The 20,012-nt window shown below is 39.6% G+C and overlaps 1 protein-coding gene across 5 annotated transcripts in view; it reads right to left on the reverse strand.

Annotated features, from left to right (window-relative positions):
- Nucleotides 1-20,012, reverse strand: part of tgfb3 (transforming growth factor, beta 3) — a 114,588-nt gene that overhangs the window by 83,417 nt on the left and 11,159 nt on the right. For all 5 annotated transcript variants that reach the window (XM_061895371.1, XM_061895372.1, XM_061895374.1 and 2 more), the window contains exons 3-5: nucleotides 15,598-15,727; nucleotides 14,730-14,837; nucleotides 1,882-2,038 (exon numbers count right to left, since the gene is read on the reverse strand). In XM_061895371.1, coding sequence (XP_061751355.1) covers nucleotides 1,882-2,038; nucleotides 14,730-14,837; nucleotides 15,598-15,727 — 395 coding nt within the window. The remainder of the gene's footprint in view (nucleotides 1-1,881; nucleotides 2,039-14,729; nucleotides 14,838-15,597; nucleotides 15,728-20,012) is intronic.

Consider the following 20,012-nt stretch of genomic DNA (forward strand, 5'->3'; position numbering starts at 1 on the left):
TACAGTCAAAATCTATAGTGGTTGCATTTCTACATACGAATAAAATGGTGTTCACGCTGTCAATCACAGCCTTCTCCCCACAAATGTGTATGTCTGCTACATGCACACACACTAATGAGACAACATGGTTTCTATATTGCTGTTTAACCACTCAGTGGATTTTTTTTTTCAAACACTGCTTATGTAAAATAAAAATAACAATAATGTGTACGTGGGCGTAGCTTACATGATCAAACCAGGAAGAGGGCAGGTTGTATTGCTTTAAAACGCCATCTCGGCAGTCAACTAACCGCTGCAGACAGCAGGTTTAAAGGGGAACTGCACTTTTTATTTTTTTAATTTTGCCTTTCGTTATGAAATACATGACGATTGATGTATTATTTTAATGCTTTCTAAATTGTAAATGCAATTATATAAAAGTCTGCTCACAATGGAGCCAATGGAAGGTCCTATACTCCGCCCATAAAATCCAATAAAAAATACTTTCAAATAGCGCCAATAATACTCAATTTACATTTCATGACATGAATACAAACCAAGTATTGCAATATTGTTATTATAAGCGCTAATGCAAACAAAATATTTCTAGCCGTGACGTGATCACCATCTTGTGTGCCAAGTTTTACAGTGAGGGGTAAACTGTTCCTTTGCTTTCTTGCTTCTGGAAGCTTTTTGTAGATCATAAATAATGCCTCTCACCTGGATAGTAGAAGGATGAGAACGTATCCCGACAAGTTAGTACACTTTGACAGCCAATTAAGACCAGGGAATGGCGTGAACAACACGAAACCGCTTGGTTCTCCATCCATCCATTTTGGGGTCGCGGGGGGCGGTGACGCCTATCTCAGCTACAATCGGGCGGAAGGCGGGGTACAGGACAAGTCGCCACCTCATCGCAGGGCCAACACAGATAGACAGACAACATTCACACTCACATTCACACACTAGGGCCAATTTAGTGTTGCCAATCAACCTATCCCCAGGTGCATGTCTTTGGAAGTGGGAGGACGCCGGAGTACCCGGAGGGAACCCACGCATTCACGGGGAGAACATGCAAACTCCACACAGAAAGATCCCGGGCCTGGGATTGAACCCAAGACTGCAGGACCTTCGTATTGTGAGGCAAACGCACTAACCCCTCTTCCACCGTGAACGCTTGGTTCTATTCTCCTTTTTTTTCGGTATGATTAGGAGTCATTCTTCACTTAAATAAGAATATATGAATATTCTAGCAGTCGGCATTAGCAGACAATGTACAGTAAGTGATGTTTTATTATGTTTGTTCGCACTCATGGAGTCTGCGGTGAGGAATAATCAGTGATTAAGAAAAAGCGAACGTTGTGATGCATTTTTTAAATGAATGCACCGCGTATGCGTAAAATGATCAAAATATGTATATAATAGATGTTATTATAAATGTGCCTGTTACTATATTACATATATACTTACAGCATGGTTATAAAGCTCAATGGAGGTGTTTGCATGTTTTTAAGGGCTTTATAAGCAGAATAGAGCGAGTCCAATAGGCTCCATTGTCAGCAGACTTTTGATCGCATTTATTTACTAGTTTTAGAAGGCATTAAAAAGAAAAAACACATGTGCTTGTCATACATAAGGATTGTGAATGATAGGCAACATTCCCCCAAAAAGTGCAGGTCACATTTAAAATCACTTTTAAACTGTATAAATTCCAGCTTCAAAGTTGAATTTTCAGCAACATATATGATATAAAGTTTGCCACCTCTGACCTCTGTATGATATGTGACCTTTAACATTTTTGTTATTAGTATTTGCAAATAGTCTGCGAATATTGACACAGTTCTCCTACTTTTAGTGAGACGAGTCATCTTTGCCAAAGTTGGACGCGTAATTGTGCCTTACTTGAAGCAGTAGTTGGTGTCAAGTGCTCTTTTGCGCCTGCGGGAGGAGGAGTGTGTGTCCAGTCTGTGGGGAGGCAGCATCATGAGAATGAGATGGGGGTACAGCTGCTCCCTTTGTTTCTTGGTTCGGCTCAGATCCTCAAAGTCTGCCTCCATACCTGCAGGGCGCAGTGAGAAAAGCACACAAAGACATTTAGGAAATAATCATAATCAACTTGTCGTTTTTTTCACAGGCTGATAATGTCCAGACTGGACATTAGTGGCCCACTTATCATTCGTCTTTTTTAACTTCCCACTTCCCACCGTCTGCTCCTCCGCTCTCGGCCTGATGGCTAAAGCAGCAGATATCTCGGGAGAGAAGCTCTGCCGCTGGATACGTTGGCCCCTCTTTAATTAGGGCCAAATGTCTGAGTGCCATGGCAGCACATTCCTTGTGGCCAAGCCCGTTCCGGAGTGTTCCCAGGACCCGAGGCTCGGGGGCCCCTTGTGCTAAGTGAGATACCAGATCAATGTCGTTCCCAGGCTCTCAGTCTGACTTCCTTGTAGGAGGGTGAGCATTTATCTCTATCGCTGGAATCATGACTAGCCCCCACTGCAGCCATGCTTGAAACTAATAATTGTGATGTTTTTATCACATCATTTCGACTTTATATCTCAATCTTGACTTTTTATCTCATTACCATTGGGAAAACATTTTTAGTGGCGGAAACAGGCTTCTATACATATGAAACTCATCTTGATACAATCATACTGACCTCATCCAAAAATGAACATGAAATTGATCCTATATCCTATTTCAATACTTTTGTAGATGCAGAATAATGCTGCAGCTGATTTTTTTATGATTAGACATTCAACAAAGGTCAACACTATCATCTGAACACTAGCAAATCCAATTTTTGATCAAACATTAAAGGGGAACATTATCATAATTTCAGTTCCCAGTGGCTTATTTTATTTTTCGAAGTTTTTTTCCAAATTTTACCCATCATGGAATATCCCGAAAAAAGGTTTTAAAGTGCCTGATTTTCGCTATCTTTAAATCCATCGTCCATTTTCCTGTGACGTCATTTAGTGATGCCAACATGGCGGATAGCACAGCAAGATATAACGACATTAGCTCGGATTCAGACTCGGATTTCAGCGGTTTAAGCGATTCAACAGATTACGCATGTATTGAAACGGATGGTTGGAGTATGGAGGCCAATAGCGAAAACGAAATTGAAGAAGAAACTGAAGCTATTGAGGGAATAAATAAATTGACGCTATTTGGCGATCGCCTTCGATTGAGTGTTGCAGGATATCCATACATCTCTGTGCCATGTTTGCCTTAGCATCGCCGGTAAAATGTGCAGACCAAACGATCGGGACTTTCGCATCTTGTGACACTGGAGCAACTTAAATCCGTCGTTTGGTAAGTGTTTGTTTGGCATTAAATGTGGGTGGAGAGAAAGGCTGGATGCAAATAGAGCTACAAATGTACATACAGCTAGCCTAAATAGCATGTTAGCATCGATTAGCATGCCGTGCTAATCGATGCACACTCCACATAAGTCAACTTGAATCCGTCCCTGATCGTGTTGTTACACCCTCCGATAACACACCAACGAGGCATGATGTCTCCAAGGTACGGAAAACAGTCGAAAAAACTGAAAATAACAGAGCTGATCAGACCTGATGTTTGTAATGTGTTTGAGAAAATGGCGGATTGACTACCTAGGTGACGTCACGTTGTGACGTCATTGCTCTGAGAGTGAATAATAGAAAGGCATTTAATTCGCCAAAATTCACCCATTCATAGTTCGGAAATCGGTTAAAAAAAAACATGGTCTTTTTTCTGCAACATCAAGGTATATATTGACGCTTACATAGGTCTGGTGATAATGTTCCCCTTTAAACTAGTGTTTGTTGCCTGTCCCTACTTCCTAAAATTGGACCTTACAATGAAATATAATTAAAATCTTAAAATATTTCATATTTTGTGGATGTAGTTTGTTTGTTATTAAAATAAAAAAACAAAGAGTGTTGGAATCACTGTAATGTGCTGTAATATCAACTAGAGATAGGTACCGTTCACATTCCGGTGTACATTTTCTGTACTTTTGTGTGTGGTGATAAATGTTAAAAGAAAATGTAACGTTTTTTTGTTTTAACATTTGCCGCTGAGCTGTGCTGTCCAATTGTTACAGCTGGATTTCATACACTTCTGAGTCTTATTTGCAAGTATTATATAGCAGACTGGCATGCAGTTGCAATAAGACATCACTATAAATGGCTGTAGTGTATACACTACAGTAAGTTGACTCAGTCAGGATGTAGTCTTTGCCTTTAAGTACAATGTATTTTGTTAAGCAACACTAAATAAGTCCTAGTTTGTTAATGTGAGTGTGAATGTTGTCTGTCTATCTGTGTTGGCCCTTTGATGAGGTGGCGACTTGTCCAGGGTGTACCCCGCCTACCGTCCGAATGCAGCTGATATAAGCCCCAGCAACCCCCCGCGACCCCAAAAAAGGGACAAGCGGTAGAAAATGGATGGATGGTCTTTTGTTAAGCCCAAAAAGTGTTTATACTGTAGCTATTGTACTTTGTACACACCAGCTGCAACAGTTGTAGTTTCCATTAACCCATTTGGAGGTGTTGAAATCATCTAAAACCGCTAATGCTAAACTTTGTCATGTCCATGGCAAGTCCAATGTGAATTAGCATTGAGCTAGTGCATTTTGAAAAGTGCAGCCTCACTGTACTTTCGAGCGTCTTTTTCTTGCTTTGTTGGCATGGAAAAATGTAACATTACTTTGAGGCAGTCTGCTTGTTTCTCGGCCAAGTGCTTGACCCGGTGCTGAGTTTGCAACTGGACATGATGTCACATGCAACAAAGGTATTGAAACATGGCACAGTTTGATTTTATGAGAATCAGAACCTGGCAGTACCGACAGGCTCAGGTTGGTGTCTATAAAAACACCACATTTGGTGCCCTTTCCTCATGTCAGCAAATGTCATGTGTCCATATTTCATGTGTTCCTCTAATGCAGGGGTCACCAAGCTTTTTGAAACCAAGAGCCACTTCTTGAGTACTGATTAATGCGAAGGGCTACCAGTTTGATACACACTTAAATAAATTGCCAGAAATAGCCAATTTGCTCAATTTACCTTTAATAAAAAAATCTCTATATATAAAAAATGGGTATTTCTGTCTGTCATTCCGTCGTACATTTTTTTTTCCTTTTACGGAAGTTTTTTTGTAGAGAATAAATGATTAAAAAAACACTTACTTGAACGGTTTAAAAGAGGAGAAAACACGAAAAAAATTAAAATTAAATTTTGAAACATAGTTTATCTTCAATTTCGACTCTTTAAAATCCAAAATTCAACAGAAAAAAATGAAGACAAAAACTAGCTAATTCGAATCTTTTAAAAAAATAAAAAAAATGATTTATGGAACATCATTAGTAATTTTTCCTGATTAAGATTAATTATAGAATTTTGATGACATGTTTTAAATAGGTTAAAATCCAATCTGCACTTTGTTAGAACAAAAAACAAATTGGACCAAGCTATATTTCTAACAAAGACAAATCATTATTTCTTCTAGATTTTCCAGAACAAAAAATTTAAAAGAAATTCAAAAGACTTTGAAATAAGATTTAAATTTGATTCCACAGATTTTCTAGATTTGCCAGAAGAAATATTTCACAAATATTCTTCGTCGAAAATACAGAAGCTAAAGTGAAGAATTGAATTAAAATGTATTTATTATTCTTCACAATAAACAAAAAAATTGAACATTGATTTAAATTGTCAGCAAAGAAGAGGAAGGAATTTAAAAGGTAAAAAGGTATATGTGTTTAAAAATCCTAAAATAATTTTTAAGGTTGTATTTTTTCTCTAAAATTGTCTTTCTGAAAGTTATAAGAAGCAAAGTAAAAAAAATAAATGAATTTATCCAAACAAGTGAAGACCAAGTCTTTAAAATATTTTCTTTGATTTTTAAATTGTATTTGAGTTTTGTCTCTCTTAGAATTAAAAATGTCGAGCAAAGCGAGACCAGCTTGCTAGTAAATAAAAAAAATAAAAAATAGAGGCAGCTCACTGGTAAGTGCTGCTATTTGAGCTATTTTTAGAACAGGCCATTGGGCGACTCATCTGGTCCTGACGGGCTACCTGGAGCCCGCAGGCACCGCGTTGGTGACCCCTGCTCTAATGAGTTATCGTCGGCTTGGAAACCTTGTACAAAAATGAAATAAAGTTCCCTGACATGGTCCATTACACATTCTATTAGTCCAATATGTGTATTATCCAACTTTGAGTTCAAAAGAGGCAGAAACGTAAGTTTATTTTTGTGAGAGTTACAACAAGCAAATGGCAACCATTCAGTAGAATAGCCCAAATAAACAATACGTGTCTTAGTCAATAAAGCTCAAGTTTAATAACAGTAAGTAAGTAGCCATGACATATGTGCGCACTGTAAAAACATCAATGAGTCGCAACGTTCTATCAGGTCACTTTAATCTGTTAGGTTGCAAAGAGTTCAGATTGCAGGTAGGATGTTTATGTCATGCGGTTTATGGATGTATATTACGTAACTGCACACTTTGCAACAATTTGACTGGATAAAAAGTGAATTCCTGTATTAATGGGTTGCACTTTTGCATGAAGCAAGGAAAAACCATCAAATCCAAGTCCGATCTATTTAACACAGTGTTTCCTTTTTTCTATTAAGTTTAGTGACGATCGCCAGTCCTACAGTATGTCAACATTTGCACATAGCTTGTCTTTATTGTTTAAGATGTTTGAAGAAGGTGAACAAATAAATACAATGTATGTTTTTTTTTGTGACGAAAAAAAGAGGGTCTACTTTGGCTACTGTGCGTCAGCCGAATATCGGGCAGATTTTAAGATCTCTAACCAAAATTACATTTACTGTGCATTTGGATTAATAAAAATAATTGGAATATGAAGCTGATGAGTTGTATTCAATACAGTGATGGGAGCGAGTATGGTGAATCTTCCATCCACTCATAAACAATCTATGTTGTTCATGTAAGGCTCACTTACATGAAGCACACAATGTGCATAGGGCCCCACAATTTGTAGTGGGCCCCGTTTTGCACGAAGAAGCACATGTATGATGTAAATGTTAACACTTTTATAAATGACAAGGCGCTTCGTATGAAAATATACTGCAAACATATTCCTAGCTGCTTCCTGCTCCGACACTGACAATGATGTACAGATATAATTCGTCATAAGAGTCATTGCTCCTGGGATCAAATCCCTGTAAATATAGAGTTGGAAGGACCATTGTCATGATCCGTAGTCTGGATCATGTTTAGTTTAGTTATTTTCTGTTAGTTTGGACTCCCTTTGTTGTTTTTCTGTCACGTGTGGGTCACATTTTAATGCGGGATCGTTCCTCCAACGCAAACATAGACACTCCGGACAACAACGTAAAGGTAAGAATGATTTAATAACAAAAACACTGGTACAAAAACACTGGTACAAAAACAGACGAAAAGAAACGCGTGGAGAAAGCACAGAAGCTAATGCTAACACTAGCACAGGATCAGGTAACAAGAAATCTAGTAAATACCAACGAAACAGTTGCAAGGGACCAAGACCGACTGACGGGACAAGGCAGGCTTAAATAAGAAAGCAATTAACAAAAACAGGGCTGCGTCTGGAACCCGCAGCAGGTGAAATTAATACGTTACCATAGTGACCAAACTAACTCACAAGGTACACAAACAACAAAGGGAGTCCAAACTAACAGAAAATAACTAAACTAAACATGATCCAGACTACGGATCATGACAACCATAATGTTTTAATTATGTTTTTCCATGATTTTTTAAAAGTACAAAACATGCATTAAATTAAATTCAAGTTTGATTAAAAAGGTCTAAAATTTGTTTTACATAAAGAAAAAAAAAAAATACAATTCTGCCTTCTCTCCCTGTCCCTTATAATACAATTTTACATGACAGTCCCAGCAGTAAATGAAACATATTATCCAAAACCCAGCAATGATCCTGAAATTTCATTAAAAAAGTGTTACAAAAAAGTTAGAACATATCGCGGTGTTTTTTGTGTAGGCTACCGTTAGCTTTAATGCTACAGTTATGAGCTTTGTTTGTTTGTGCACTTTATCCACTCTTTACATCGACAAGGTGGCGACTTGTCCTGGGTGCACCTTACCTTCTGCCCGAGTGCAGCTGAGATAGGAAATCGCACCCCCCGCGACCCAGAAAAGGGACAAGCGGTAGAAAATGGATGGAAGGATGTACACTGCAGCTTCGCACTTGTCCAGCATAGTACTGTAGATGTCATATTTTAGAACGTAACATTAAGGGGTGGGACACAAACGTTAGCAACACTGGAATAGCTACGTGAGCTACTGTGCAGTGCTAACAGAGCAGACATATACTAGACACCTCACGGCTTGGCTGACTCGTACGTCAAACTGTCCGCCATCTTGCGGCAGTCATTTGCCAAGACCACAGCAGCAATTTCTTATCCATATTAACTAATGTAAATGCCATCCACCCATCCATCCATCCATTTCCTACCACTTGTCCCTTTCGGGTTCGTGGGGGGCTGGAGCCTACCCCAGCTGCTACTTTATGCAGAAGGCGGTGTACACCCTGGACCAGGCCGCACCTCATCGCAGGGCCAACACAGACAGACAACATTCACACTGACATTCACACACTAGGGCCAATTTAGTGTTGCCAATCAACCTATCTCCAGGTGCATGTCTTTGGAGGTGGGAGGAAGCCAGAGTACCCGGAGGGAACCCACGCTGTCACGGGGAGAACAAGCAACATGCTCTAATATTGATTCTAAAATCAAAATATCGGTACTTTTAATGCTATAGCGATTTGACATAACTTAGCCTATACTATTAACAGGAACACAGTTTAATGTACTACAAATATACTGCACATATTTTCCCACTAATCACTTTTCATTTCAACAGAATCTAGATGATTTCGTTACATTACACTGTGTTCTTGTTAATGATATAGGCTAAATTATCTCAATTAACTCTGGTATCAAAAGTATCGGTATTTTGATTTTAGAATCATAATGAGAGCATAAAGATTTGGTATTGGCAGTATCAATATTTTAGTATTGATAGTTACAATATATTCAAGAAATTGAGGTAAAGTTTGTTTGCAGCCCTTTGAGACTCATGTTATTTAGGGCTATCTAAATAAACATTCATTGATTGACATTGATTTCTGTTAGTCTGCTGCAGTTTTTGACAAACTGTACTTCAAGTGTTCGAAGTACAAATGCAGATGCTATTCGCAACACATTTATCATACAAACCCCGTTTCCATATGAGTTGGGAAATTGTGTTAGATGTAAATATAAACAGAATACAATGATTTGCAAATCCTTTTCAACCCATATTCAATTGAATACACTACAAAGACAAGATATTTGATGTTCAAACTCATAAACTTTATTAATTTTTTTTTGCAAATAATAATTAACTTAGAATTTCATGGCTACAACACGTGCCAAAGTAGTTGGGAAAGGGCATGTTCACTACTGTGTTACATCACCTTTTCTTTTAACAACACTCAATAAACGTTTGGGAACTGAGGAAACTAATTGTTGAAGCTTTAAAAGTGGAATTCTTTCCCATTCTTGTTTTATGTAGAGCTTCAGTCGTTCAACAGTCCGGGGTCTCCGCTGTCGTATTTTACGCTTCAGAATGCGCCACACATTTTCGATGGGAGACAGGTCTGGACTGCAGGTGGGCCAGGAAAGTACCCGCACTCTTTTTTTACAAAGCCACACTGTTGTAACACGTGCTGAATGTGGCTTGGCATTGTCTTGCTGAAATAAGCAGGGGCGTCCATGAAAAAGACGGCGCTTAGATGGCAGCATGTTGTTCCAAAACCTGTATGTACCTTTCAGCATTAATGGTGCCTTCACAGATATTTAAGATACCCATGCCTCAGGTACTAATGCACCCCCATACCATCACAGATGCTGGCTTTTGAACTTTGCGTCGATAACAGTCTGGATGGTTCGCTTCCCCTTTGGTACGAATGACACGATGTCGAATATATCCAAAAACAATTTGAAAGGTGGACTCGTCAGACCACAGAACACTTTTCCACTCTGCATCAGTCCATCTTAGATGATCTCGGGCCCAGAGAAGCCGGCGGCGTTTTTGGATGTTGTTGATAAATGGCTTTCGCTTGGCATAGTAGAGCTTTAACTTGCACTTACAGATGTAGCGACCAACTGTATTTAGTGACAGTGGTTTTCTGAAATGTTCCTCAGCCCATGTGGTGATATCTTTTAGAAATTGATGTCGGTTTTTGATACAGTGCCGTCTGAGGGATCGAGGGGTCACGGTCATTCAATGTTGGTTTCCGGCCATGCCGCTTACATGGAGTAATTTCTCCAGATTCTCTGAACCTTTTGATGATATTATGGACCGTAGATGTTGAAATCCCTAAATTTCTTGCAATTGCACTTTGAGGAACGTTGTTCTTAAACTGTTTGACTGTTTGCTCACACAGTTGTGAACAAAGGGGTGTACCTCGCCCCATCCCTTCTTGTGAAAGACTGAGCATTTTTTGGGAAGCTGTTTTTAAACCCAATCATGGCACCCACCTGTTCCCAATTAGCCTGCACACCTGTGAGATGTTCCAAATAATAATTATAATAATAATAATGGATTAGATTTATAACCGCGCTTTTCTATTATTAGATACTCAAAACGCTCACATAGGAGGGGGAACCCATCATTCATTCACACCAGTTGGTGGTAAGCTACATCTGTAGCCACAGCTGCCCTGGGGTAGAGTGATGGAAGTATGGCTGCCAGTTTGCGCCTACGGCCCCTCCGACCACCACATATAATTCATTCATTATTCATTCTCCAGTGTGAGCGACACCGGGGGCAAGGGTGAATTGTCCTGGCTAAGGACACAACGGCAGCGATTTGGATGTCAATAGGCGGAGAGCGAAACTGCAACCCTCAGGTTTCTGGCACGGCCGCTCTACCCACTACGCCATGCCGCCCCCAAATAAGTGTTTTATGAGCATTCCTCAACTTTATCAGTATTTATTGCCACCTTTCACAATTTCTTTGACACGTGTTGCTGGCATCAAATTCGAAAGTTAATGATTATTTGCAAAAAAAAAAAAGGTTTATCAGTTTGAACATCAAATATGTTGTCTTTGTAGCATATTCAACTGAATATGGGTTAAAAATGATTTGCAACTCATTGTATTCCGTTTATATTTACATCTAACACAATTTCCCAACTCATATGGAAACAGGGTTTGTACATCCATTTTCCATAACGCTTGTAGTACCAGTATTAGGGTCACAGGTAAGATCTAGCCCAGTGGTTCTCAAATGGGGGTACACGTACCCCTGGGGGTACTTGAAGGTATGCCAAGCGGTACGTGAGATTTTTTAAAAAATATTCTAAAAATAGCAACAATTAAAAAATCCTTTATAAATATATTTATTGAATAATACTTCAACACAATATGAATGTAAGTTCATAAACTGTGAAAAGTAATACAACAATGCAATATTCAGTGTTGACAGCTAGATTTTTTTGTGGACATGTCATATAAATATTGATGTTAAAGATTTCTTTTTTTGTGAAGAAATGTTGAAGAATTAAGTTCATGAATCCAGATGGATCTCTATTACAATCCCCAAAGAGGGCACTTTAAGTTGATGATTACTTCTATGTGTAGAAATCTTTATTTATAATTGAATAAGTAGTTTATTTTTTAAGAAGTTTTTAGTTATTTTTATATATTTTTTTCCAAATAGTTCAAGAAAGACCACTACAAATGAGCAATATTTTCCACTGTACCATGAATTGATTGACGTGGACCCCAACTTAAACAATTTGATAAACTTATTCGGGTGTTACCATTTAGTGGTCTATTGTACGGAATATGTACTGAACTTTGCAATCTACTAAAAAGTTTCAATCAATCAATGTTATACATTTTAAGAAATCAGAAACTGATGACTTAGTGCTGTATTTTACTTCTTTATCTCTTTTTTTAAACCAAAAATGCTTTGCTCTAATTGGGGGTACTTGAATTAAAAAATGTTCACAGGGGGTACATCACTGAAAAAAGGTTGAGAACCACTAATCTAGCCTATCTCAGCTGACTTGGGGATTGAACCCATTGTGAGGCACAATCACTAACCCCTGTTTCACTGCGCTACCCTTAATGTAAATGAATACTTTTTATTTTTTTTATATGAACTACATCATGTAACTGCTCCAAAAGGAGGCATTAGGCTAGAGTGTCATCATTTCATTAAAAAAAACAACTTCTCCTTGATTGCTAAAATAAGTGTGCTACATTGATAACTATAAATCTATAATTGCTAAGATTCCTGAGAGCCACGTAAATTAACAATTTCTTCATTAAAAAAAAAAAAAAAAATGCTGTCCAATTGACTTACTGGTTGACGGGGTGGTCATGACCGCCGCAAGGTGACATAGCGAAGCAGTGGGTGGATGCAGGGATTTGCGTGGTCTATAAATGTCTTTGCTAACATTAAAGTTGCACATTATCAGCAACATCGTGCTAGGTTAGCCTACTTGCTAAAGAAAAATGAAATGATCAAACTTACAGCTCCCACGTCGGTTTATTTTAAGATGTTAGTGAAGCTTTTTCCCTCGTTTTTTTACATAGCTGTCCTGTGTAAAGTGGTGGGTGTATACAGTAATCCCTCGTGTACTGCTCTTATTTGTTTTTTGGCCTGACTGTGGTAAATCAATTTCCTCAAAGTAAGAATTAATAAATAAACTGTATACGATTTTCTTAATACATTTATTCAACATTACGTGAGACCTGTGGACATAAATAACACCCTTTAGTCAGTTGTACACCATCCATCCATTTACTACCGCTTATTTCCGTTTGGGGTCGCAGGGGGCAATGGAGCCTATCTCAGCTACAATCGGGCGGAAGGCATTGTACACTCCGGACAAGTCGCCACCTCATCGCAGGGCCAACACAGATAGACAGACAACATTCACACTCACATTCACACATTAGGGCCAATTTAATGTTGCCAATCAACCTATCCCCAGGTGCATGTCTTTGGAAGTGGGAGGAAGCCGGAGTATCCGGAGGTAACCCACGCATTCACGGGGAGAACATGCAAACTCCACACAGAAAGATCCCGAGCCTGGGATTGAACCCAGGACTGCAGGACCTTCGTATTGTGAGGCAGACGCACTAACCCCTCTTCCACCGTGAAGCCCTCAGTTGCACACTCTACAATGCAATATAGTAATGTTGCCTGAGGCTGAGCCAATCACTGGCCACAATACTGATTGGTTTGGTGTCATCTAGTGGCCAATACTACTTTATAATTGATATTTCTAGTTTGTTTAGCCATTTTTATTTTTGGAAATACTTAATTTAGGACAAACATACATAGAATATGATGCTTTGTAAAATCTAGAAACTTGAATGCGTGATGTTGCGAGGGATACACAGGATAGCCTGATCTAGCGAGGGGCGGCTCAGAGGTGGTATTATGTCCATTCCGAAGGATGTTTTTAGTTCCCAACATTGGAATAAGCGTTTCTCTCAGCAGTGGAGCAAACAAGGGAGGTATATGATTGATTTTTCTCAGGCTTTGTGGTTCTGGCTACACATATTGATGTAGTACGATACCTAATAAAATAGTGTTCAATATGAATCCTTAAAGGCCTACTGAAACCCACTACTACCGACCACGCAGTCTGATAGTTTATACATCAATGATGAAATCTTAACGTTGCAAAACATGCCAATACGGCCGGTTTAGTTTACTAAATTGTGATTTTAAATTTCCCGCGAAGAATGATGACACGTGCGCGTGACGTCACCGGTTGTAGCGGACATGTTCTTCCAGCACCGATCACGGTTAAAAGTCGTCTGCTTTAATCGCATAACTACACAGTATTCCGGACATCTGTGTTGCTGAATCTTTTGCAATTTGTTCAATTAATAATAGAGAAGTCAAAGAAGAAAGATGTAGGTGGGAAGCGATGTATTGCAGCTGCCTTTAGCAACACAAACACAGCCGGTGTTTCCTTGTTTACATTCCCGAAGGTGAAGCTTTACTATGGAACAGAGCGGTCAAGCAAACATGGTCCCCGACCACATGTCAACCGGCAGGTTTCGGTGAGAAAATGGTGGTAATAAGTCGGCTCTTACCGTGGACATGAGCGGAGCTTGCGTCCTCCTGCAGCTGCGGACTCTCTTACCTCTTCCCACCGAAGACACTGGCGGTCACCACTCCCTTCTGACTTTTAGGTACTGTACCATATAATCTCACTAAAACACTAGCAACACAATAAGCAGATAAGGGATTTTCCAGAATTATCCTAGTAAATGTGTTTAATAACATTTGAATCGCTCCCACTGCCCTCGCCTTTTTTTTTTCTTCTTCTAGTCCTTCACTCTCACTATCCTCATCCACAAATCTTTCATCCTCGCTCAAATTAATGGGGAAATCGTCGCTTTCTTGGTCCGATTCGCTCTCACTGCTGGTGGCCATGATTGTAAACAATGTGAGGATGTGAGGATCTCCACAACCCGTGACGTCACGCCCACATCGTCTGCTACTTCCGGTACAGGCAAGGCTTTTTTATTAGCAACCAAAAGTTGCGAACTTCATCGTCGATGTTCTCTACTATATCCTTTCAGCAAAAATATGGCAATATCGCGAAATGATCAAGTATGACACATAGAATGGACCTGCTATCCCCGTTTAAATAAGAAAATCTCATTTCAGTAGGCCTTTAAATAGGAACGTACTATGCGACATGCTTGCAATCTTACCTTTAAACTTGACCTCCAGCACCTCGTTGACGTTCTCAATAATGTCCCCGTTGGGCTTGAAGGTGTGACAGGGACAATGTACGCTGATCTCCAGGCCCAGATTGGTCTCTGCGTGCGATGTAAAGCATTGTTTGAAGCACCTGCACCAGGATCGCTGCTACAGAATGTGACAAAGTCTCCCGTCCAAAGGCAAAACCGAGTTACTAACTTCTAGCTGATTTTGAGAAAACAAAGGAAAACCAATCTATCTTGATGCTGTATTTCAAAGATTTACAAAGTCATCAAACGTATAGATGTTTTCTTGAACTTTCATTTTCTTGCCGATTGAGCCATGGATTGAATCTTCTCTCATGCCCTTTCTCCAGATATTTTATCACAATCTCGGGTGGGCCCCATTCTGCGTTTGCACATTGGGCAAGAGCCGTGTACAGCGTCCAGTTTTTATTTTGACCTCCACAGTTATCTGCCCAAAAGAGTATGCAAGGGGAAGAATCAAGAACAATACATTTAATGAAGGTGCTTGCAACGTCCTGGGCCAATCTTCCAAATATCCCCTCGTGCCATAATATCACATAATCAGGTTGACCGTCGGCCCCCATTCGTGCAAATGTCTCATTAAAGACAATAAGGCGACTGACAAAGAAGCTCCGATTGGTCCCTTGAGATACTAGGTTTTTCTGTTGTATCTACGCGGTTATGTGGTAGTTGCGCGTAACAGCTTACTTACGAAACAAATTACAATATCGCATACACTAATGTAAAGCATATCACCTAGGAACTCCAAAATTATTATCAGCTCAGTTTTGACCAACATTGAGTTACTGGATTTTGCCTTTGGACGGGAGAAGTGGCGTGGCGCTCTACTCACGTCTGTACATGAGCCACTCCCTCACTGTCTCAGTAACGTCAAAAGAGACCCACTCCAGCATCCCCTTGGTCAGAACGTTTTTGCCCCCGACATAACGCTGTTTGGCTTTGGGGTCATCTTTCTGGAGGATCTGCAAGGAAGGATGAAAATGTGACCCAGCTGCATAAACTCTCTTTTTTTTTAACACACACACACATTTAAGCGGAGCTGTCTGTCTGAGCCAGACTCTCCAGAATGCCTTTGGGCCAAATGTCTACTCTTCATGGAAAAAGTGACTGCCTGTGTTGATATCCCCATTTTGCAAGTAAATGCCTGCATGTAACCCTCCCGCCAATGGGAAGCTGGCTGGTCTTTACATCAGCAGCTCACATGAGCGAGGCAGTGCCACACAGCCCAGCAACGGCGCTGCACATTGATGGTCTGCACTGCACTCAAACACCTCAAATAAGTCAAACATTCCAAAGCCGGACAAGTCAGAATTCAAATCCTGCTTGACCTAAAACGAGCATGAAAGGATTTGCTTATCTTTGGCTTTTGGGAACACTGTTTCCAAAAGAAGGACGGGCGTCACGGATGGAAGCGAACACTCTTAATTATGCAACTTCTACTCTGACTGCTTTTGAATAAATATACTGTATTTTCCACACTCTATCCAGCATATAAACTGCACCCACTAAATTTGAGTAGAAACATTTTTTTTTTCTATATTAGCCGCAATGGAATATAAGGCACAGATATATACCAGTACCTATATAGTACCGGTACTGTTTGATCAGCAGTAAAATTGCTGATCAAACAAAACAGACAAGTCAGTGATGTCTTTATTCATCCTTTGTGAATGAATACTTTTTTCCATTTTCAAAAAGGTTCACAATGTTTGTCAGGATTCATCTTCCTTGTACTTTGTACACAATTTGAGTTTGAACAGTTTATTTAAATGGATCAATTTAGCACATTGTTTGATTTCTTTGCTTAATCCATCCATCCATTCATCCATCATCTTCCGCTTATCCGAGGTCCGGTCGCGGGGGCAGCAGCCTAAGCAGGGAAGTCCGGACTTCCCTCTCCCCAGCCACTACGTCCAGCTCCTCCCGGGGGATCCCGAGGCGTTCCCAGGCCAGCCGGGAGAGATAGTCTTCCCAACGTGTCCTGGGTCTTCCCCGTGACCTCCTACCGGTCGCACATGCCCGAAACACCTCTCGTTTGGATGGCATCCTGACCAGATGCCCGAACCACCTCATCTGGCTTAATCCATTTTATAATTTAGCTGTTAGCGAAGAAAAATCCATGGATTAGTCGCACAGCCTGCTATGAGGTGGCAACTTGTCCAGGGTGTACCCCGCTTTCTGCCCGAATGCAGCTGGGATAGGCACCAGCACCCCCGCAACCCCGAATGGGACAAGCGGTAGGAAATGGATGGACGGATGAATGGATGGATGGATGGATGGATGGATGATTTCTTAGTTTAATACATTTCATATTTTGGCTGTTAGCGAAGAAAAATCCATGGATTAGTCGCACAGCCTGCGATGAGGTGGTGATTTGTCCAGGGTGTACTCCGCTTTCCGCCCGAATGCAGCTGGGATAGGCACCAGCACCCCCGCAACCCCGAATGGGACAAGCGGTAGAAAATGGATGGATGGATGGATGATTTCTTTGTTAAATACATTTCATAATTTGGCTGTTAGCGAAGAAAAATCCATGGATTTGTCGCACAGCCTGCGATGAGGTAGTGATTTGTCCAGAGTGTAGTCCGCTTTCCGCCCGAATGCAGCTGGGATAGGCTCCAGCACCCCCACGACCCCGAACGGGACACGCGGTAGAAATGGATGGATGGATGTATAAGCCGCAGGGTTCAAAGTTAGGGGAAAAAGTAACGGCTTATAGACTGAAAAATACGGAATTAGACCTGCGAGAGATTCGGTCCTTAATTCAACTCTCCTTTCCCCTTCCTGCCCAAGCTGCATCACAAAACAAACTATTCACCTGCTTTGAAAGCACAGGTGTTTAAAGAAGACTCAATTTTAACTCACGACTCACAATCTTTCTCTTGATGATTGAGCACTGCTCGTCTGCTGAACTGTTCATTGTTCTCCTGAATGCCAATTTGTGAACAGGTGTTACATTTGTAGAGGAGACAGTTAATTTTGCAGTTTCATTCTGCACACACTTATTTTAAATACAGTAGTGCCTCAACTTGAGAGCGCCCCATCTTAAGAGTGTTTTGAGATAAGAGCTGCCTTATGCTTTAAGTTGCTAATATTACAAGCAATCCACGCCATTAGTTGGCGTAGCGAATGTCACAAAGATCTGCCCAAAGCATTTGGTAGTAATGCTGGCAATAGCTTATAGCTAGAGATCGACATACATTTGTTTTCCAATCATGGTAACGAAGAAAGTGGACAAAAAGGACAGTGCTGAGAAGATGTGGATGATATTCATTGAAGTAAAGTAATATATCATCATGTAGCCGTGTAGTTCGAGCATATCACTGCAAGTCTGCCCCAAACTGAAGCAGAACGAGTCTAACGCCAGCCAAGGGCATTGAAATAATATCTATATGGTGCACATGTATCCATGAAAATATGGAAAAGCTGCTGATGGTGCAGCTAAAAGGAAATACCGTAGAAGTCCACTCTCTAAGGTGAATAATGTACATTATTGTTACATTACTCCATACAACAACTATAGCTGTTAGTATATGTACGTTTTTATACAATATTTGTCATCTAAAAGTTTGTTTTTCTTTTTAAAGGGCATATGACATATTGTGGTGTTTAATCACAAATTCAATTGATTTCAATTAGTTTCAATGGGAGTTGTTGACTTGAGATACAAGTGTTTTGTCTTAAGAGCGCAGCCACAGAACCGATTAAGCTCGCGAGATGAGGTACTACCATGTAGCAAATGTTAAAGGGGACCTATGATAAATGTTATCTTTTATGACTGATACATTTTGTTACAATGTTGGATGCTCGTGTTAAACAATGTCAGAATGTCAAATCCTGAAGTTCATACATTTTTACCAGAGCTTGCACGCAGTTTTGGACGCCTCTGTTGGTTGGGGGTCTTGCAGTCTGGCTACTTGGTATACAGTATGTACAGTATACACTGCGTACATTTTCAAAGGATAAATGATGATACTTTTGGAGGTGTTGGGGCATGGTTTCATTTGCAATATTGGAACACCTCCACAATCAAACATCTTGCAGACAGACTCAATATACGGGTTATAGAATTGACTGTAGAGCAAATTTACACCAAAGAATATCTAATACATATTATCTACACCAGTGGTTCTAAAATGGGGGTACGCGTACAACTGGGGGTACTTGAAAGTATGCCAAGGGGTATGTGAACTTTTTTAAAATGTTCTAAAAATAGCAATAATTCAAAAATCTTTTAAAAAATATATCTATTGACTATTACTTCAACAAAATATTAATCTAAGTTTATAAACTGTGAAGAAAAATACAACAATGCAATATTCAGTGTTGACAGCTAGATTTTTTGTGGACATGTTCCATAAATATTGATGTTAAAGATGTATTTTTTTTTTTGAAGAAATGTTTAGAATGAAGTTCATGAATCCAGATGGATCTCTATTACAATCCCCAAAGAGGGCACTTTAAGTTGATGATTACTTATATGTGTAAAAAATTTTATTTATAATTGAATCACTTGTTTTTAGTTAATTCTATATCTTTTTTTCCAAATAGTTCAAGAAAGACCTCTACAAAAGAGCAATATTTTGCACTGTTATACAATTTAATAAATCAGACACTGATGACATACTGCTGTATTTTACTTCTTTATCACTTCTTTTCAACTAAAAATTATTTGCCCTGATTAGGGGGTACTTGAATTAAATAAATGTTCACAGGGGGTACATCACTGAAAAAAGGTTCAGAACCACTTATCTACACCACAAAGCAGTCTTTTAAATGTAGATTAAAATCATCATAGGTCCCCTTTAGTTATTTATTCGGCTCACAAGCTCAAAATGGTTACAAAACACAAAAACATAGACCATCTTAATTGCCGGTACACAAAAAAGTCCAATCGGATCGTGTTATTGATAAATTTTTCCAATTATGTAAAGTGAAACTACTCAACAGCAACAACACATCGCAGTATATCTATACCCCTATATCATACATTTATATTTTTTATTTCAATGTGCAAAAGTTAAAAAGAAAGCAACATCCACATGCATGTACATTTTTGCCAGTTTTTTTTTTTTTTTTAAATAAAAGACTGGAATTGAGAAACACTCGGCTTATGTTTCTTACTGCTGACTTCCTGACCTTTCCAGCATGTAATATCGAAATATGTACGTTTTTATATTGCATTCTCTCTCCTCCCCCACTCATATGTGCTCATGCTCACCGTGTAGTGTGTGTACCCTCCCACCC

Source organism: Nerophis ophidion, linkage group LG03, assembly GCF_033978795.1.
Source record: "Nerophis ophidion isolate RoL-2023_Sa linkage group LG03, RoL_Noph_v1.0, whole genome shotgun sequence".
In the NCBI taxonomy this organism is placed as follows: Eukaryota; Metazoa; Chordata; class Actinopteri; order Syngnathiformes; family Syngnathidae; genus Nerophis; species Nerophis ophidion.